Source organism: Periplaneta americana, chromosome 6 (assembly GCF_040183065.1).
Source record: "Periplaneta americana isolate PAMFEO1 chromosome 6, P.americana_PAMFEO1_priV1, whole genome shotgun sequence".
Classification (NCBI taxonomy): Eukaryota; Metazoa; Arthropoda; class Insecta; order Blattodea; family Blattidae; genus Periplaneta; species Periplaneta americana.
The window spans coordinates 4,179,561-4,196,051 of NC_091122.1; the positions used below are offsets into that span (position 1 = coordinate 4,179,561).

Genomic DNA, 16,491 nt, shown 5'->3' on the forward strand with positions numbered 1-16,491 from the left:
TTAATTGTTTAAGCTAATTGAGTTAAAATTGATACTCTAATATTCATGTACTTTTGTATTTTCTGTTTGTATATAGACCCTGTTATTACATGCTGTATGTATTTTACCATTTATTAATGTTATTGTGCTCAATGAACTCTCTTAATTTTGTGATATATTTTGTATAACTGATCTGAACTGCGCCCGAGCACGAGCTTCTGCTCTTTCGGGCTGCAATGCCTAATGTAGCTCAAGTGTATAGTATTAATAAATATTATTATTATTATTAAAAAAAAAAAAAAAAAAATATGCATTTGTACTATGCACTCTTTGGAAAACACGTTACGGAAGCTGATGTCTTACGAAGATCATTTTTATGCCTTATGTTGATGTCATATACAGGGTATAACAGAATAACTATTCCTAATTTTCTGATGTGATAGAGAACATGAAAATAAACATGTTTTTGCTAATAAAGTGATGTCCGGAAATGCTTTGTACAAAAGACAAAGCTTATCACTTACATTATGGCTGCATTTATGTTTCAGCTGTTCTTGTTACCATGGAAATGGTAATTGAAGTTAGTTTGTTGTTGTATGTAACAAAATATCGTCTGTGAGATCTGTTTATTTAATTTCGTGGTATTAAAATGCGAACTTGCAGACATGCATAAGGCATTTGGAGCAGCTTACAGCAATGATAATTTGGCAAAGCGAATCTATGAGGAGCAAGACCCTCAGGGCCATATTCCATGTTAATATTCAGAGAAACATAATCTTTCAACACGATGGTGCAACTGCACATTTCGGCTTAAATTGTCGAAATTATTTAAAATGTACATTTTCCGAATTGACGGATAGGAAGATCAGGTCCAGGTGCTTGGCCGGCACGTTCTCCAGACATGACTCCAGTTGATTTTTGTGTTTGGGGTCATATTAAATCGATTGTTTATGAAACACCCATCAACACAGCAGAAGAATTAATTGCTAGAATTATTCTTGCTTTTGACGATCTTTGTAACCGACCACAGATATTTCGAAGGATTCGTCATTAAATCATACGGCAGTATACTTTGTGTGTCAACAATGGCTGTCGCAATTTTAAACAATTCCTATAGTTTGTCAATACCATTTTCTTAATATCTGGTATTAGATAAAAGAGTTACTGTATAACCATAGAAAGTAAATAGAGTAACTTTCCAAGTTGAGATTCTTTCAGTTTTTCCTTCATACCGCTATCACTTGAAAACAAAGCATTTCCGGTTATTACTTTATTAAGAAAAAGTGTTTAATGTCATGCCCTCTATTACATCAGAAAATTAGGAATAGTTACTTTGTTACACCCTGTATATCTTAATTTCTAGAGAATTTAACTTGATTATCTATGTAGACAATCATTAGGAAAATCGTATGTTCTCAAGGAATGATCAGTATTGTTTCTTTAAAATAAAGGTTTACAAGAGTATGTTTTATATACGCTGGCTACTAAATGAATACTTTGTTTTTATAAAAAATAAACATTCTTGATGTCTCAGGAATTACGGCTTTTAAGGAACCCGCAAGTTCATTGCCGCCCTCACATAAGCCTGCCATCGGTCCCTATCCTGAGCAAGATTAATCCAGTCTCTACCATCATATCCCTTCTCCCTCAAATCCATTTTAATATTATCCTCTCATGTACGTCTCGGCCTCCCCAAAGGTCTTTTTCACCTCAGGTCTCCCAACTAACACTCTATACACATTTCTGGATTCCCCATAGATGCTATATTTTCTACCCATCTCAAACTTCTGAATTTGTCGGCCTGGGTAGCGCAGTCGGTATAGCGCTGGCCTTCTGTTCTCGAGATTGCGGGTTCGATCCCGGCCCAGGTCGATAGCATTTAAGTTTGCTTAAATGCGACAGGCTCATGTCAGTAGATTTACTGGGTTATAAAAGATCTCCTGTGGGACAAAATTCTGGCACACCAGCGATGCTGATATAACCTCTGCAGTTGCGAGCGTTGTTAAATAAAACACAATTTTAAACGTCTGGATATAATGTTCCTAATTATAGGTGCGTGCATTTCTACATTGTGTAACTTTCTATATTCTCCTGTTGAGTGCAAATAGAAATGAGTGAAAATAGTGAGAAAGGGTTTAGAGAAATGAACAAGTTCAGCACAAAATTAGTACTAACATTTGAATGTTGGAACAGTAATTGAATAAAAGGTCAAAGAACAAATAGGCAAGTAATTCAATATGATAATTTATAGAGAAAAATTGAAATTGAGATTTTAGTGAATAGTAGTTAGAGGAAAAGGGGGGGTGTGAAAGGAGTATATAATATTAGATATATTAGGATTAATGAACAAATAGAGAATAGCAAATGAAATGTAGGGAAATACTGAAGGGGAGATTGACCAAGTAATAAAAAAAAGGTATATAGCGGAACTGAGAGTATGTGTGTAGACGTGTACTGCAAATACTGTGTTACTGTAATGATATGTTAATGGTGGCACCGGATACAGAAATGTGAGGTTCACCATTACATGTAAAGAAGTGCTGTGAAGAAATATATATCATATCATATCATATCATATCATATCATATCATATTCTCCTGTAACGTCATCCCTCTTTGCTCCAAATATTTTCCTGAGCACCTTATTCTCGAACATTCTTAACGTTCAAAAAGTGAAGCGGATTCATGGGCGCTCTATAATTGCGTGAAAAGTTTATGTTGTTTGTGATTGTTATTGTGAGCATGGTTGGGATTATAAAGATGTTTGGGATTTGAAATAAAAGTTTGATATTTCTTTTCATTTCTGTCTTCATACTCCCCGCATACTTAAATTTAACAAGGCGAATTTTTTTAGTTTTTTTAGGGAAAATACTCAACCTTAAAAATAAACAATGGATTCAGAGCAACAGTTAGAATCGGTAGAATTAAGATAAGAAGACAAATATGCGTTGAAAAGTGTAGTTTTGTTTTGTAGATTGTTGTTTCCATACTCCAGATACAAGGAGCCTGATTAATTATAACCCATTATTAAACCTTGTTTTATTTAAGTGGTAAGCTATTCTTGTTTTTGCAAATTCATTATCAGAAGCACTTCAGTCTCCAAAAATGGATATTAATAAATAGATCGTCCAGTTCAAAAGTGCGACAACTCAAAAATTGCCATTTGTTAGTGATTATTATTTTTTTTAACTGGCCCAATATTTTGGGTTTGCCCTGCGACACACAATAGCCCACAATAAAATTTAAAATGAAAAATTATATAAACAGGTTTCAGACAAAGTGAACAAGACATAAGAAAAAAAAATAGAACCAAGTGTAATTTAAATTGAATGTACACCATAAAGATGCTGACGAAATATCGCTACAGAAAATTTTATTATGGTGGTGACGATGGCATCTTGAAGATCTCTCTCATCAGCTTGTATTTTTCCCTCCACTTTACAAAGGCTTTCGGAATGGTGCCTCTCGCTCCGAAGAAGAGACCGGCAATTGTGATTTTTTCTATGTTGTATTTCGCCGATAGGTACTGAATCGTGGGCTCGTAGATTTTCTTTTTCTCTTCGTTCACTTCAGATGGTTGAGTGGCTGAGATTTCAAATCTGATGGTAGATCAATTATTTCGGCTGTCTGTTTATTCCTATTTATAGCTATGATATCGATCCTACGATTGCTTCCACCATCAGCAATACAATGAACGTCCTCGTGAACGTCCAGATTTTTGGATCGAAGTGCATCTGCGATCATAGAACGTATGGTGTTGTGACGTTTTATTCTGAGTACTTCTCCCTGTGGGCAACTCCCAAGCACATGTGGTACTGAAAGCCCCTTTCGGAGCTCTTTCCGATTCAATATTGAGATCAGTCATATTTACAACCAAAAAGAAAAAAAAAAACGAAATAAACTGCTTTAGAAGTAATTATAACTATGGACTTTACTAATTCATTATTACTACATTTCGAAATCTATTAATAATGAACTGGAAGATTGTGATAAACTCGTCCTGAATACTGACTCATTTCTAATTGTCGTGGTTATGAACCAGAAATCTGTTCCTTTCTAAGTGATTTATTTGAAACTTTCAACTGAAGATATCTCAAAACTTGTTTTTTTGAGTTGTCGCACTTTTGAACCAGACGATCGAAATGTTCGTCCCTCATTAAGGAAACGATAGAAAACTTTTTAAAGCTCCGAAACGAAGAAAAATTCGAAGAATTCTATTCCAATACCGTTTGTATGGCAGAAGTTTTCGAAATCGGTGTCTCTGCACAAGAAAAAAGAAATCATCGACCACCTCAATCTCTAGTAACAGACTATTTCATTACTGACGATTATTGTGCTATGCTGAAGAATTCCGATTCACAGCAACAAGATAAGATTTTGCTGAGAGCAAGTTTATATACTGATAATGTCATATCAGAAATGGAAACATGGTGTCAACAAAATTCTGTTTTCTGTGAAACAGTATCAGCTTGTGATCCAAAGTCTTCTGATTTCGTGAACTTCAAGACACTGCGGGAACTGGCTGACTTATATGGTTATTCAAATTGTGTGTTAAACGTAAACAAGGAACTTCTAGAAAAACAGTGATTCCTAGTGAAATGACCTATATTCTAAACTACAGAACATAAGCATGGGTTTGGCATTCCAGGCCCTACTCCAAATGTTAGAAATTATACTGATCTGTCCCATCACAACTGCATCTGCAGAAAGGACATCTTCTGCATTACCACGAATAAAAAATGACACCAGGACAACCATGTCAAGCACAAGGCTTTGCAATTCTATCCATCGAGAGGGAGAAAAGTTGGAATTTGTCGAAGCGCCAATCATCAGCGATGTTGCTAGAAAATCTCGATGGTTCCAGTTCACCTTATGAAGTGTTTGTATAGGTACGCCTTGCATGATTGTTTATCATAATTTTGCGCGTTATTAAATAATGAGAGTGAGTTTCAAGACAGTTGACGGGAGCGGCATTGTCAGATGGTCAGGTACTGAAAATTAAACATAACGTAAGCGTTAACTTAAGAATATAAACGTTACGGAAAAATTAAGAAGTCATACCATCATTCACGATGTGAACATAAACATAACAGCAAACATACTTGGTAACCATGGAAACATAACAACGACGCCATTTCCTCATATTCTGTCGTATACTTCAGCGCTCCACGATTGTGTTCTGTTTGCAAATCACGTAAGCATAAGCATGAACGTTTGGAGTTTACAAACTTTCATGTTAACGTCTTACGGTAATGTTTATGTCAATGTTTATGTGAATCATTGTGAATGATCCCATTTGGTAGCCTGGGCGCAAACTTCTGTGTTTATGTTACGGTTATGTAATTTTCATTGTGAATGTGCCCACCCAAAATAATTGAATCCAGCAATGTTAAAAGGAACTAAGTAAAAAAATACAACTTTTCAGGAAAGAGAAAAAACATTGCCATTTTGAGTTTATTTGGTAAAACGAAGTATTGTTTTGTTATATTATTAGGGGCATATTAAACGCATTTTTGACTACCCTAACTGTTAAACATCCCTAATGTTTCCGAACTTATATAACATTTTAAAACTAGGAGAAAAGTGAAAATGCATTATTTTGACTTAGTTCCTTTTAACATTGGAGGATTCAATTGGTCTGGTTATGTCACTAAGGCGCAGCCTTCTCGTTAACTACTTCATAATCGCTTCCTCATTCCATGAGGCCTAGTCTGCAGACAACAATGCAATTGATAGTCGAAACGATTCACACATCAATATGACGCCAGTGAGTTGTTTGAAATTGTAATGAATAATATGTGATTACTAGGGATTTGTTTTTTTGGTATTAACGATATACGCGAAATGTGTTAAAACTTAATTTTGTTATGGAAGGTATAAATCCCGTAATGGAAGTGGGTTTACGTTGGTGCTAATTTAGTGTGATTTTATCTATTTTAATTATTGTTTTCTGTTTTTTCTTTCTTTCTTTGACAAGTCCTATGGTTTTTAACTCCTTTATGGATAAAAAAGAAAATAAACAAAGTGAAATGTACCCACAATTTTTCGTGCAATTTATAGAAATCCTCAAAACTCCTTCATAATCACGAAAAAAAAAGACAAAACAAAACAGATTTTTATGGATAATTCATACGAAAAAGACTCTCTCTTACAAATAAAACGTGAAAAGTTTAATTGTTATACAATATATATGAACATTTCTAATTTTTTATCGTTCAGTATTTGTGACATTGGCAACAATGTCAGCATAGTTTCACAGACTACTTCCAGGGAGCAGCACAAGCAGACAATGGTCATTACTATTTTCTGCAACAACTGCCTTCGTGAGATGAAGAAGGCAGTGCCTCTCATAGTTGAATAAAATTGAATTATGAATTCAATTAATGATGCAAACTATTTTGTGTTAGTTTGAAAGGAATTGTTGCAGTCAAGGTAAAATAATCACCATAAAATCACACTCCTAGTCGTTACAGAATACTGTATTAATTTGGAAATTAATACCACAGATAAGTATTATGCAAATGTCTGAAAGTTTTGTGTGTTTTCAGATCCGCAAGATGGGTGACCTAGGTCTGATGGCCATGGACGTCCCTGAGAGCCTGGGAGGCACGGGGTTAGACTACCTGGCATACGCCATCGCCATGGAGGAGATTTCTCGGGGCTGTGCATCGGCTGGTGTCATCATGAGCGTCAACAACTCGCTGTACCTGGGCCCTATCCTCAAGTTCGGCACTGACAAGCAGAAGGAACAGTTCATCAAGCCGTTCACTGAAGGAGAACGTGTAGGCTGCTTTGCTCTCAGCGAACCAGGTGTGTTACGGGTTGTAATATGAATATTGTATCAAATTTTGTAAATTTCAGTAAAAATAATATGATTTAATCTATATATATATAATTTGAACTGGTAATGGAAATTACGGGAAAATGGCTGAACGGATTTTAATAAATGACCCCTCATTTTGAAGCTTGGAACCCAAAGTTTTTCAGAAAAATAGTAGTTTTCAGTGAAATGTCAATTTTTCAACATAATTTTCCTATTTTCCAAAATCCATCTGTCGTCAGTTTTGAGAACTAGCTAATTGCATTTTAGAATAAAACAAAACACACACTACAGTAAACAATATTACACGAAGGCCATGATCTGCAAGAATGCTGACATATTTAGAGCTCAAATTAAATTGGTTATTAAAAACTTAACTTACTAAAAATAATTTACAGGTTCGATTCTGCGGTGTGTAATTTTCTGGGTACAGCTGTGAATTGGATATTAAAAACTACAAAACTTGAGATGGTTTGGTGGCATTATTACCGTTAGAAATGAAATATTATTGTAGTTAATGCCATGATGTGACTATTTTTCATTAATTACACATATTAATGCTATATTGATTATATGAAAGTGAAACATTTTGGGGTTATATAAGTAGATGTAGAGAATAACTTAAAGTAGATTTTGATTTCTATAATTTACTGAGTGGTGGCTATATAGTATATATACTATATGTTACTGAAAGCTATAAAACTTACGTAAGATAATAATATTATTAAAAATCAAATATTTTTATAGTTATTAATCAAGTGGGGTTGGGTCTTTTTCATATATTTAATGGCGGTGTGGTGTAGATATTTATATGCGTGGTTCTCTTCAGTATTGGCTCAAGAGAGAGTATGTTTCATTATTATGGAAGCAAATAACTTTCAGAATGTCTGGTATTCTTCATTGAAAATAAATCTGAAAATGTTTATTTGAACGTCTAATGAACTTATTTTGCAGCATTTGCTGCACAAGCCACTAGTTTAATTATAATTTGACACATCACCTTCGGTTGAGTATAATTTAATGAACCATCCATGGCAATTCGTACAAGCAATAACTTCTGCTTCATATAAACTAGTTTGAACACCCCTGCCCTCGAGGTATTTCAGTCATCTCCATCCATGTTATGACTCTGTCATGCATTGTAACAGTATTGGCAAATATTGTGTTTTGATGTTTGTATTTTTTTCTATGGAATAAGTTTGTCTCCCACATTAACACGATCTGGTGAACATTGTGTATTTGTATGTACAAAATAACTCCACACCAATAGGTTTTCTTGGAATACTTGGGTTTGTTGCTCAGTAATAGCCATCATTTCTGCAGTGATGTGTGACTACAGATGTTTGCAGGCAATGGCAGCGATGCTGGCGCAGCTTCAACAGTGGCGCATCTCATCAAAGACAACTGGACCCTGAACGGCACCAAGGCGTGGATCACCAATGGCTATGAGGCAGAGGCCACGGTAGTGTTTGCCACCACAGACAAAGCCAAGAAGCATAAGGGCATCAGTGCGTTTCTTGTACCCAAACCAATTGAAGGTACGTGTTTGTCATTAGCAGGTACAGTGTCAATAATACTGCGGGTACAGTGGGGTTCACGTAAAATTATTTCCTAAGAAGCTAATATGGCTCTTTTTCAATTCAGATTCCTTTCAGTTATAAGCCCTTTTCTCTGCGATAGTTTTGTAAAAATATAGGCTGTATATTTCTTTCCTTCCTTTCCCCTTTTTGTTCTCTTTATCAGCCGATGAATTTATTATCATAGCCTTTTATTGTGAATTTTATTTAATATTCGTATTTATTTTCTTTTTTATTATTATTTTATTACATTCCATTTTGATATATTCTTCCTTACGTTTTTCCATATTAACCATTTGTACTAAATGAGTTGCTTTCACTATATTCCAATATATTTTACTTTCTTTTTTTTCTATTATGGTATTATTTTCTTGTTGTTTAATGTCGATTTTATTATGCTATTATTATTATGATTTTTTTTGTAATATGTTAGTATTCTTTTCTTTAACTTTTTGTTAAATTTTAACTGCTTGTATACTTTGTGACCTGGTAGAGTGTAAGAGAAGGCCCTATGGCCTTAACTCTGCCAGTATAAATAAAGAATTATTATTATTATTATTATTATTATTATTATTATTATTATTATTATTATTATTATTATTATTGCTGTCTATTCAATGTTTCATCAGAAGACAAAAGGAAGTAAGTGCCAGAACATGATTTTTCATGTTATGGTTAACATATATATAGGATTTTATGCTTGTTTTGATATTGATACTCCCGAATTGCAGGAATGGATAGTTGCATATATTTTTCTATATTCAAAGGAAGTAGCCCTAAGTAATAAAGTTGCGCACATCTCACCATACCTCAAAATGGACATTTGGACTTCTTCCTTTTGGTTTTTGAGGTGAGAATAACTACGTCCACATCTATACTAATAATAAATCTGTAGCTGAAATTTTTCTGGTAATTTCCAATTTTCCAAAAATAATTGGTCCTAACATATATAATTAACCACCCTGAAACCGAAAATCGCTTTTTTGAAATTTTTGTTTGTATGGCTGTCTGTCTGGATGTTTGTTACCTTTTCACGCGATAATGGCTGAACGGATTTCAATGAAAATTGGAATATAAATTAAGTTCGTTGTAACTTAGATTTTAGGCTATATGACATTCAAAATACTTTATTTAAAAGGGGGGGTTATAAGGGGGCTTGAATTAAATAAATCGAAATATCTCGCTTATTATTGCTTTTTGTGAAAAATGTTACATAACAAAAGTTTCTTTAAAAATGATTTCCGATAAGGTTTATTCTTTACAAAATTTTGATAAGACTGATATTTAATGAGATAAATGAGTTTTAAAATTAAAATAACGCCATCTAAGACGGTGCAATGAATTAAGAACAAAAGACTTCGTCTATAAGGGGCCTCGGACAACAACAATCGAAACAGGGGCCTTGGACATTAACAATCGAAAGCTATTAAACATAGCCTACAGAGAATGTTTCTGTGTTAGTATGAAGTAATATTAGAAGCTAAATTTACCAATTTGTATAATTAATTATTATTTCACCATTGAAAAGTGTAGTTTCTCTAGATGGACATAATACTATAATGTTATCACAGTAACGTCTGAGTAAATCGAGGACAGGTAAGATTAAAATAGCTTCTTATGCACAGAAAATTTGATAGGCTATTTTGTACATTCGTTTTCTGTATTTCTTAAAATAATATTTATGTACACTCATTTTAATCTCAGAGAATTAATGAACAACGAGAGTGTATTGATTTAGTATGCAGTAATAGTACGTTAGCTTAGCAATCCATTATTTTATAATTCAAATTTTAACTATGCTCAATTGAATCGTGTTAAAATACATAAAATATATATGCAATAAATGCAATGCAAAAAAAAAATTGGGTAATGAGCGAAGCAGATTATCTTGCGCTGTTGTAAAAGTTGTTCCCTGGATCAAACGTCCTATTTAATTATGAAATTACTTTATATTTATTTCTAACAGGTGCAGCGGAGCGCATGGGTACGGCTAATTTGTAATAATTTTGAACAAGTCCAGTCAGTTTGTAGAGAAGAAATAATTTTCCTTTCACAAACAGACTGATAAAACGCCGTTAAAGTAGGATAAAGTTGGCAATAAACTGAAATAAATGTTATAAACAAAGGAAGTCGTTACTATGGTAACCAATACTGATATTTAATAGTTCATTTATTCAGTATAGAGATTGTGTCCGGATTTTCAAGATTTCACAGGAATTAGGGATGGTATGAGCAAATAAATTTATTTCTTTTAAATATTATTATTATTATTATTATTATTATTATTATTATTATTATTATTATTGTGTATATTTATATATGTATGGGGTAGAGTGAAGCAGTTCTTGATATATAATACTAAGATCATTTTAAAGTGATGAAAATAATGAAATTTCCGGTGTCTTCTTTCCTATTCTTGAAATAATTTTATATAAATATTTAACAAAAGAAAGCTATAATGGTAGGTGTGCATAAAAGGAGACTGTGTAAAAGATTTAAAAAAATTTAAAAATCTTGTCCTTGCCTTGTTGAGTAGATTCTTTCCCTGATCATGTTGTGTATTACAAGCCAATATGCATTTAATGCTAATCAAAATATTTATAATTTTAATGCAACACACAAATCAGATCTCCATCTACCCTCAATTATTCTAAGCTGTTATAAAAAAGTAGTTCACTATTCGTGTAATACGATCTTCAATGCACTGCCTAATTATCTTAAAGCTTTGAAGGGCCAAGAGAAAAGGTTCAGAACAGAATTAACAATATTTCTACATACTCATACATTGTACACAACTGATGGATTATTTATGCTTGTAAATTGAATTAATATGCTTGCTATGCATTGTATATTTTTATATAATATGCTTTGGCTTGTTCCACATCTTAAAGTACATTGCTGATATAAGATCTATGGAATATAATAAATTAAACAAATTAATAAGTTGAATAAATAAATGGATTAATGAATGAATAAAACATTTAAAATGAATGAATAAATAAGTAAATAAATACATAACTAAATAAATAAATGAATGGATAAATACATAAATAAAAAAAGTAAATAAATAAATACATAAATAAATAGATAGATAAATGAATGAATGAATAAATAAATAAATAAACAAATAAATAAATTAATAAACACACAAACAAATAAATAAAGAAAAAAATGAATGAATAAATAGATGGATGGATGGATGACTCACTTCAGTTTTTGGTATGTCTAAAATATTCTAATTTCTCTTGTGATCCAAAAGCATAAAATCAGCAGGTTTTATATTTTGCGACTACAAATGTTGTTTCATATGCCTTTTTAATTGTCCTGAGACTTGTACACTAATATCAGTCTTGCTAGTGTAGTGTAACCACATAGAAACAGTGAGATCCTGATGGAGATCTGTCATGTTACAGGCTTGTCTTTAGGCAAGAAGGAAGATAAACTTGGGATCCGTGGGTCATCGACCTGCAGTTTGATATTTGAAGACTGCGAGATACCAAAGGAAAACCTTCTTGGAGAACCTGGCATGGGCTTCAAGATAGCCATGATGACACTAGGTAATGCTGGAAAATAAACTGCCAATCTACGTTTAAAAGAATTTTAGATAAAAAGGATTTGATCTCATTTACTACTCCTTGGATTATTCGGTAATTTACCAGAATGCATCACTGTTGACTGATTCTTAACGAAGAGTATGTCACACTCCCAGTAAAATAGTGTCGTAACTCGAAAATTGTGATCTGCTAAGATATGCTATTTCCTTGTAAAATATTGCTGTAAAAATATTTTAATAAACAGGAATCAAGACCTTCGATAATTTACTGTTTTAGTATTAGAATTTCATACCTCGAACTAGTGAAACAGTGTTGAAAATAATTTACGAAAGTAATATGTGATTTTTGACATACGACAATATTTTACTGGGTGTGTGTTATGTGCCCTGGACCAATAATGAAAAATCGAAAGTGCTTAAAAATCTTTGGTCCAGGGAAGTTTATTTCAATGCATTTAAGATAAGTTATTTCTTGAATTTGTGTCACTTAAGGTAGAAACGGCTTACAGACGATACATTCTGGTAAATTGCCCTAATGGTCCTTAAGTTATGGAATATTTTATGGGGTAGTTCTATTCATACTGACTGTAGCGAGAATGAAACCCTTGGTCATGTGTTGGGCATATGCTGTAAAAGGGAATTATTAAGAAACACTCACCATTATAAAGTAAGATCAATATTTCTGCTTAGCGAGATAAAAAAGGGCACGTCTATGAAGAAGTACAATGCACCTCTTCAACAGGATCCATCAGGAGAGCGATATTATAGCCATATTATTTTCTTGGATTTGAAAGATTTCAATGTTAGGCAGCCCTTGACTTCAGGCGGCAGAGAGTTCCAGTGACAAGAGATAGCAACAGTGAAAGATGAGGAATACAGAGATGATGTGTGAAGTGAAATTTCTAGTGTGTTATCGCGTTGTGATCATGAAGTCATTTGACCTCTTGCACTCCAATATTTTTCAAAGATATTATCATGGTCAGCCACTGAAGCACAGATTTTGAGGTGTTCCGAATCCATTTCTTGGTTTGAGTTGCACAATGGGCAGTTAGGGGACTGATATATTCCAATTCTATGCAGGTGTTTGGCCAAACAATCATGGCCTGTTGCCAATCTAAATGCAGCTACAGACGATGTTGTTTGCATTATTTTCTCATATCAAATTTATAAGCATTTTGAATTATCACCTTTATTTCAAATCTTATACTTCAGTTTGATAGACGACATTAACAGAGTGAAGTCGTTGTGTATTTATTCACATAACTTAACAGTTCATCAATGGTTAAAACTGCAATTAAAAGTATTTTAGTTGACGAATGGTTTTATTTTATATTGGAATTATTAGATCATATATTATAAAACCATGTCACTATTTTATTGACAATGTAACAAAATTATGAACATGAATATGAGTAATGTGTTCTGAAAAACTTGCTCCAGTGATTTTGTTTATCATACATTTCATCTTGCTGAGATTTGAAACCGTGTGTTTTGGTGTAGGGACTATGCGTGTTTTGTCGTAATGCACTGTTGTTTATTCCAGATGCCGGCCGCATCGGAATTGCTTCCCAGGCATTAGGAATTGCACAGGCTTCGGTGGACTGTGCTGTTGAATACGCATCCAAGCGGAACGCATTTGGATCCCCCATCATCAAGCTGCAGGCCATACAGGTGATGGAAGTCTTTGTTCTGAAATATTTTTAATTAGTTACTGTCCAGTTGCAAGTCTTCGTTCCCAAACTCCGTTAAGAAGTCATTTAATAATAACAAGGGATTGATTGGCATCCATGCGCAAGTCTGGCTTTGAGAACACTTGTTGGTATCCCTCTGCACCACTCCAACTAACACTCTATATGCATTTCTGGATTCATGCCCTGCCCATCTCAAACGTCTGGATTTAATGTTCCTAATTATGTCAGGTGAAGAATACAATGCGTGCATCTCTGTGTTTAACTTTCTCCATTCTCCTGTAACTTCATCTCTCTTAGCTCCAGATATTTTTCTAAGCACTTTATTCTCGAACACCCTTAACCTCTGTTCCTCTCTCAAAGTGAGAGTCGAAGATTCACAGCCATACAGAGCAACCGGTAATATAACTGTTTTATAAATTTCTAACTTTCAGTTTTTTTGACAGCAGACTGGATGATGAAAGCTTCTCAACCGAATAATAGCAGGCATTTTCCATATTTATTCTGCGTTTAATTTTCTCCCGAGTGGTTTGATATAAATAAATTAAAATATTACATTTCGAATTCCAGTCCAGAACGTTTTATGAAATTGACTTACCTTCTTCTTACCCTATGATCTTCATTTAATAACATGTGATTATTAAACAAAGAAAGTCAGTTATTTGGACTGTTTGCTTCTAAGGAATGCACTATACCCACACATTGTGGTAATTGTTCCAAAATTTGTTTCACTGTTCCTAAAGCAGTAACAACTTCATTAAAGAATACAAAAGTGCTGTGTTTTTACGTTCTTATATTTTCACAGCAAACTGTTTTCGAGAAAAATTGATTTAGAATGTATAAATGACATTTTGTATTCCCAGGGTTTAAAATCCGACCGTGTAAGTGTAAAAAAGGAATAAACGAAAAAGTTTAACCGAAATAAATTAACATGGAAAGGATACGAATTTTGCCAGGACCTCCGAAAAAAAAAAAAAAACTAATAAGTGTGAAATGAATAAAAGATTTTTTACTGTAGCCTATATAAAAATTTGAAGAGGACAGGAAAAAATTAAGACTAATAATTTTGTGAGTGCATGAATTGTGGCGTTGTTATTTCACAATGTGGAAAGACGACAAAGCCGGTTTTTACTGAAGCTGTAATTGTTGTGGTTTCAGACGAAGATAGCTGACATGGCCCTCCGACTGGAGAGTGCTAGGCTTCTGACCTGGCGTGCGGCTGTCCTCAAGGATTCCAACAAACCTTTCACAAAGGTATGCAATGGGAAAGATAGGTCATGCTTGTAGAATGCAAAAAGTAATCCTGAGTTCAATTCCCAGCACACTAGCTGCTGTGCTGTGGTGCATAGGCGTAGTTGTATGCCCATTTGTCATGTTCAACTCAAGACATGAAGTGCCTACTATGTGTCAGAAGAAGTAACTAAGTGGTTAACATTGATGTATTCCATCTGCTCACTGATAAGCAGGCAGTGAAACTTGTTGTCTGATGAAATAGGTTTGCTGTTACATTATGTTTGGTCATGGTCAGCGGTGGAGAGGGATTTTCCGCATACTGACTTGAAGTGTAGAATGAATATAGCAATTTCTAATAATTTAGGGGAGTCTGTAGGCGAATTAATTAACCATTTCAGTAGACTAGACTAGACGGCATTTCGGAAGACGGTCAGCTGCTATATGCGCCGTAGCATTTCTGGTATGTGACGTCACAAGCTTGTACAGTAGAACCAATCGGAATCAGTCTGTAATAAGCACTTCCCAAGTTCGTTTGTTCACGTGCGAGTGTTTCAGTACTTTGAATAAGTAAAACTAACATTTACTATGTGTGTGTAAGGTAAATAAATGGAAGAAGAGACTGTAAAAAAAGACAAGTATTGCACAGACAGGTGCGGAAAATATGGTTTAAGGTGTATAATTATTTTTAAAATGTTGACGAGCAGAACGCTGCCGGCCATCTTGATCCTGGTTGCAATGTTGCCATCGCGCAAGAAACGACTGCAGAAGCATGTGGTGTGGGATTGAGAACCGTGCAAAAAATATTGTTAGTGAAGGAGACAGGGTTTGTTTGGTGTCATGCTTACAGTAATCAACGGCTAAGGTCATTATTGTCCTATGATAATTTAAATTTTTTCCTGCACTATTTGTGTATTCCAGTACGATGTGGCAATGTTGTACGCTGCCTTGCTCTATCTGTCTCTCTCGATGTAAATGCTAGCAGACTACCGCCTTCTGGATTGCTATCGACTCTAATCATTCATTTTTTTTTTTAAAGACATGTTGGTTCAGAAAAGTGTGAATGCAATTAATAATTATATATAATAAATTTTCAGTCAAATACACTTTTCAGTTTGTGAGGTCAGATAATCTGTTACATCACAATATTTATTACAAAGTCACTAATATTTTCGACTTTAAAAAGTCATCATCAGGTGCATGAGATGCAAACAATTTTAAATTAGGTGATAGTTGATCTAGCAATTAATGGTATAGTAAGTAATGCACATGCTGGCATTTACAAGTATATAAGTTTCGTGCCTCTTGAGGTAAACTGTACATGGTAAAGCTGAACACTGATGCTAGGTTCTCGTATGTGTATAAAACAAGGAAAGGCACAGCATGATATTAACCTTATACAATTAAGGCTAAATATTCTCATTAGGTCATATCATTAAAATTAAATGTGTACAATTTGTTATTGACTATGTTAAAACGTTATATATAATGTTTAAATTTAAAAGGGATGGAACTAGCTGTGATGCAAATGCTGTTGGTGGGAGAGCACGCAGTCTAATTCGTCGTGGTGAATGCCATATTTGTCTGAAAATATTTAAGTTAATACCTTATTATTAATTTTGTAAGGTTGTGAGCTGATTCTAGT

General features: G+C 33.9%; 1 protein-coding gene across 1 annotated transcript in view; it reads left to right on the plus strand.

The window, feature by feature from the left end:
* Arc42 (Activator-recruited cofactor subunit 42) overlaps positions 1 to 16,491 on the plus strand; it is a 45,939-nt gene that overhangs the window by 16,168 nt on the left and 13,280 nt on the right. Inside the window, exons 3-7 of the mRNA XM_069827326.1 lie at positions 6,527 to 6,788; positions 8,148 to 8,336; positions 11,789 to 11,932; positions 13,472 to 13,599; positions 14,775 to 14,870. Coding sequence (XP_069683427.1) covers positions 6,527 to 6,788; positions 8,148 to 8,336; positions 11,789 to 11,932; positions 13,472 to 13,599; positions 14,775 to 14,870 — 819 coding nt within the window. The remainder of the gene's footprint in view (positions 1 to 6,526; positions 6,789 to 8,147; positions 8,337 to 11,788; positions 11,933 to 13,471; positions 13,600 to 14,774; positions 14,871 to 16,491) is intronic.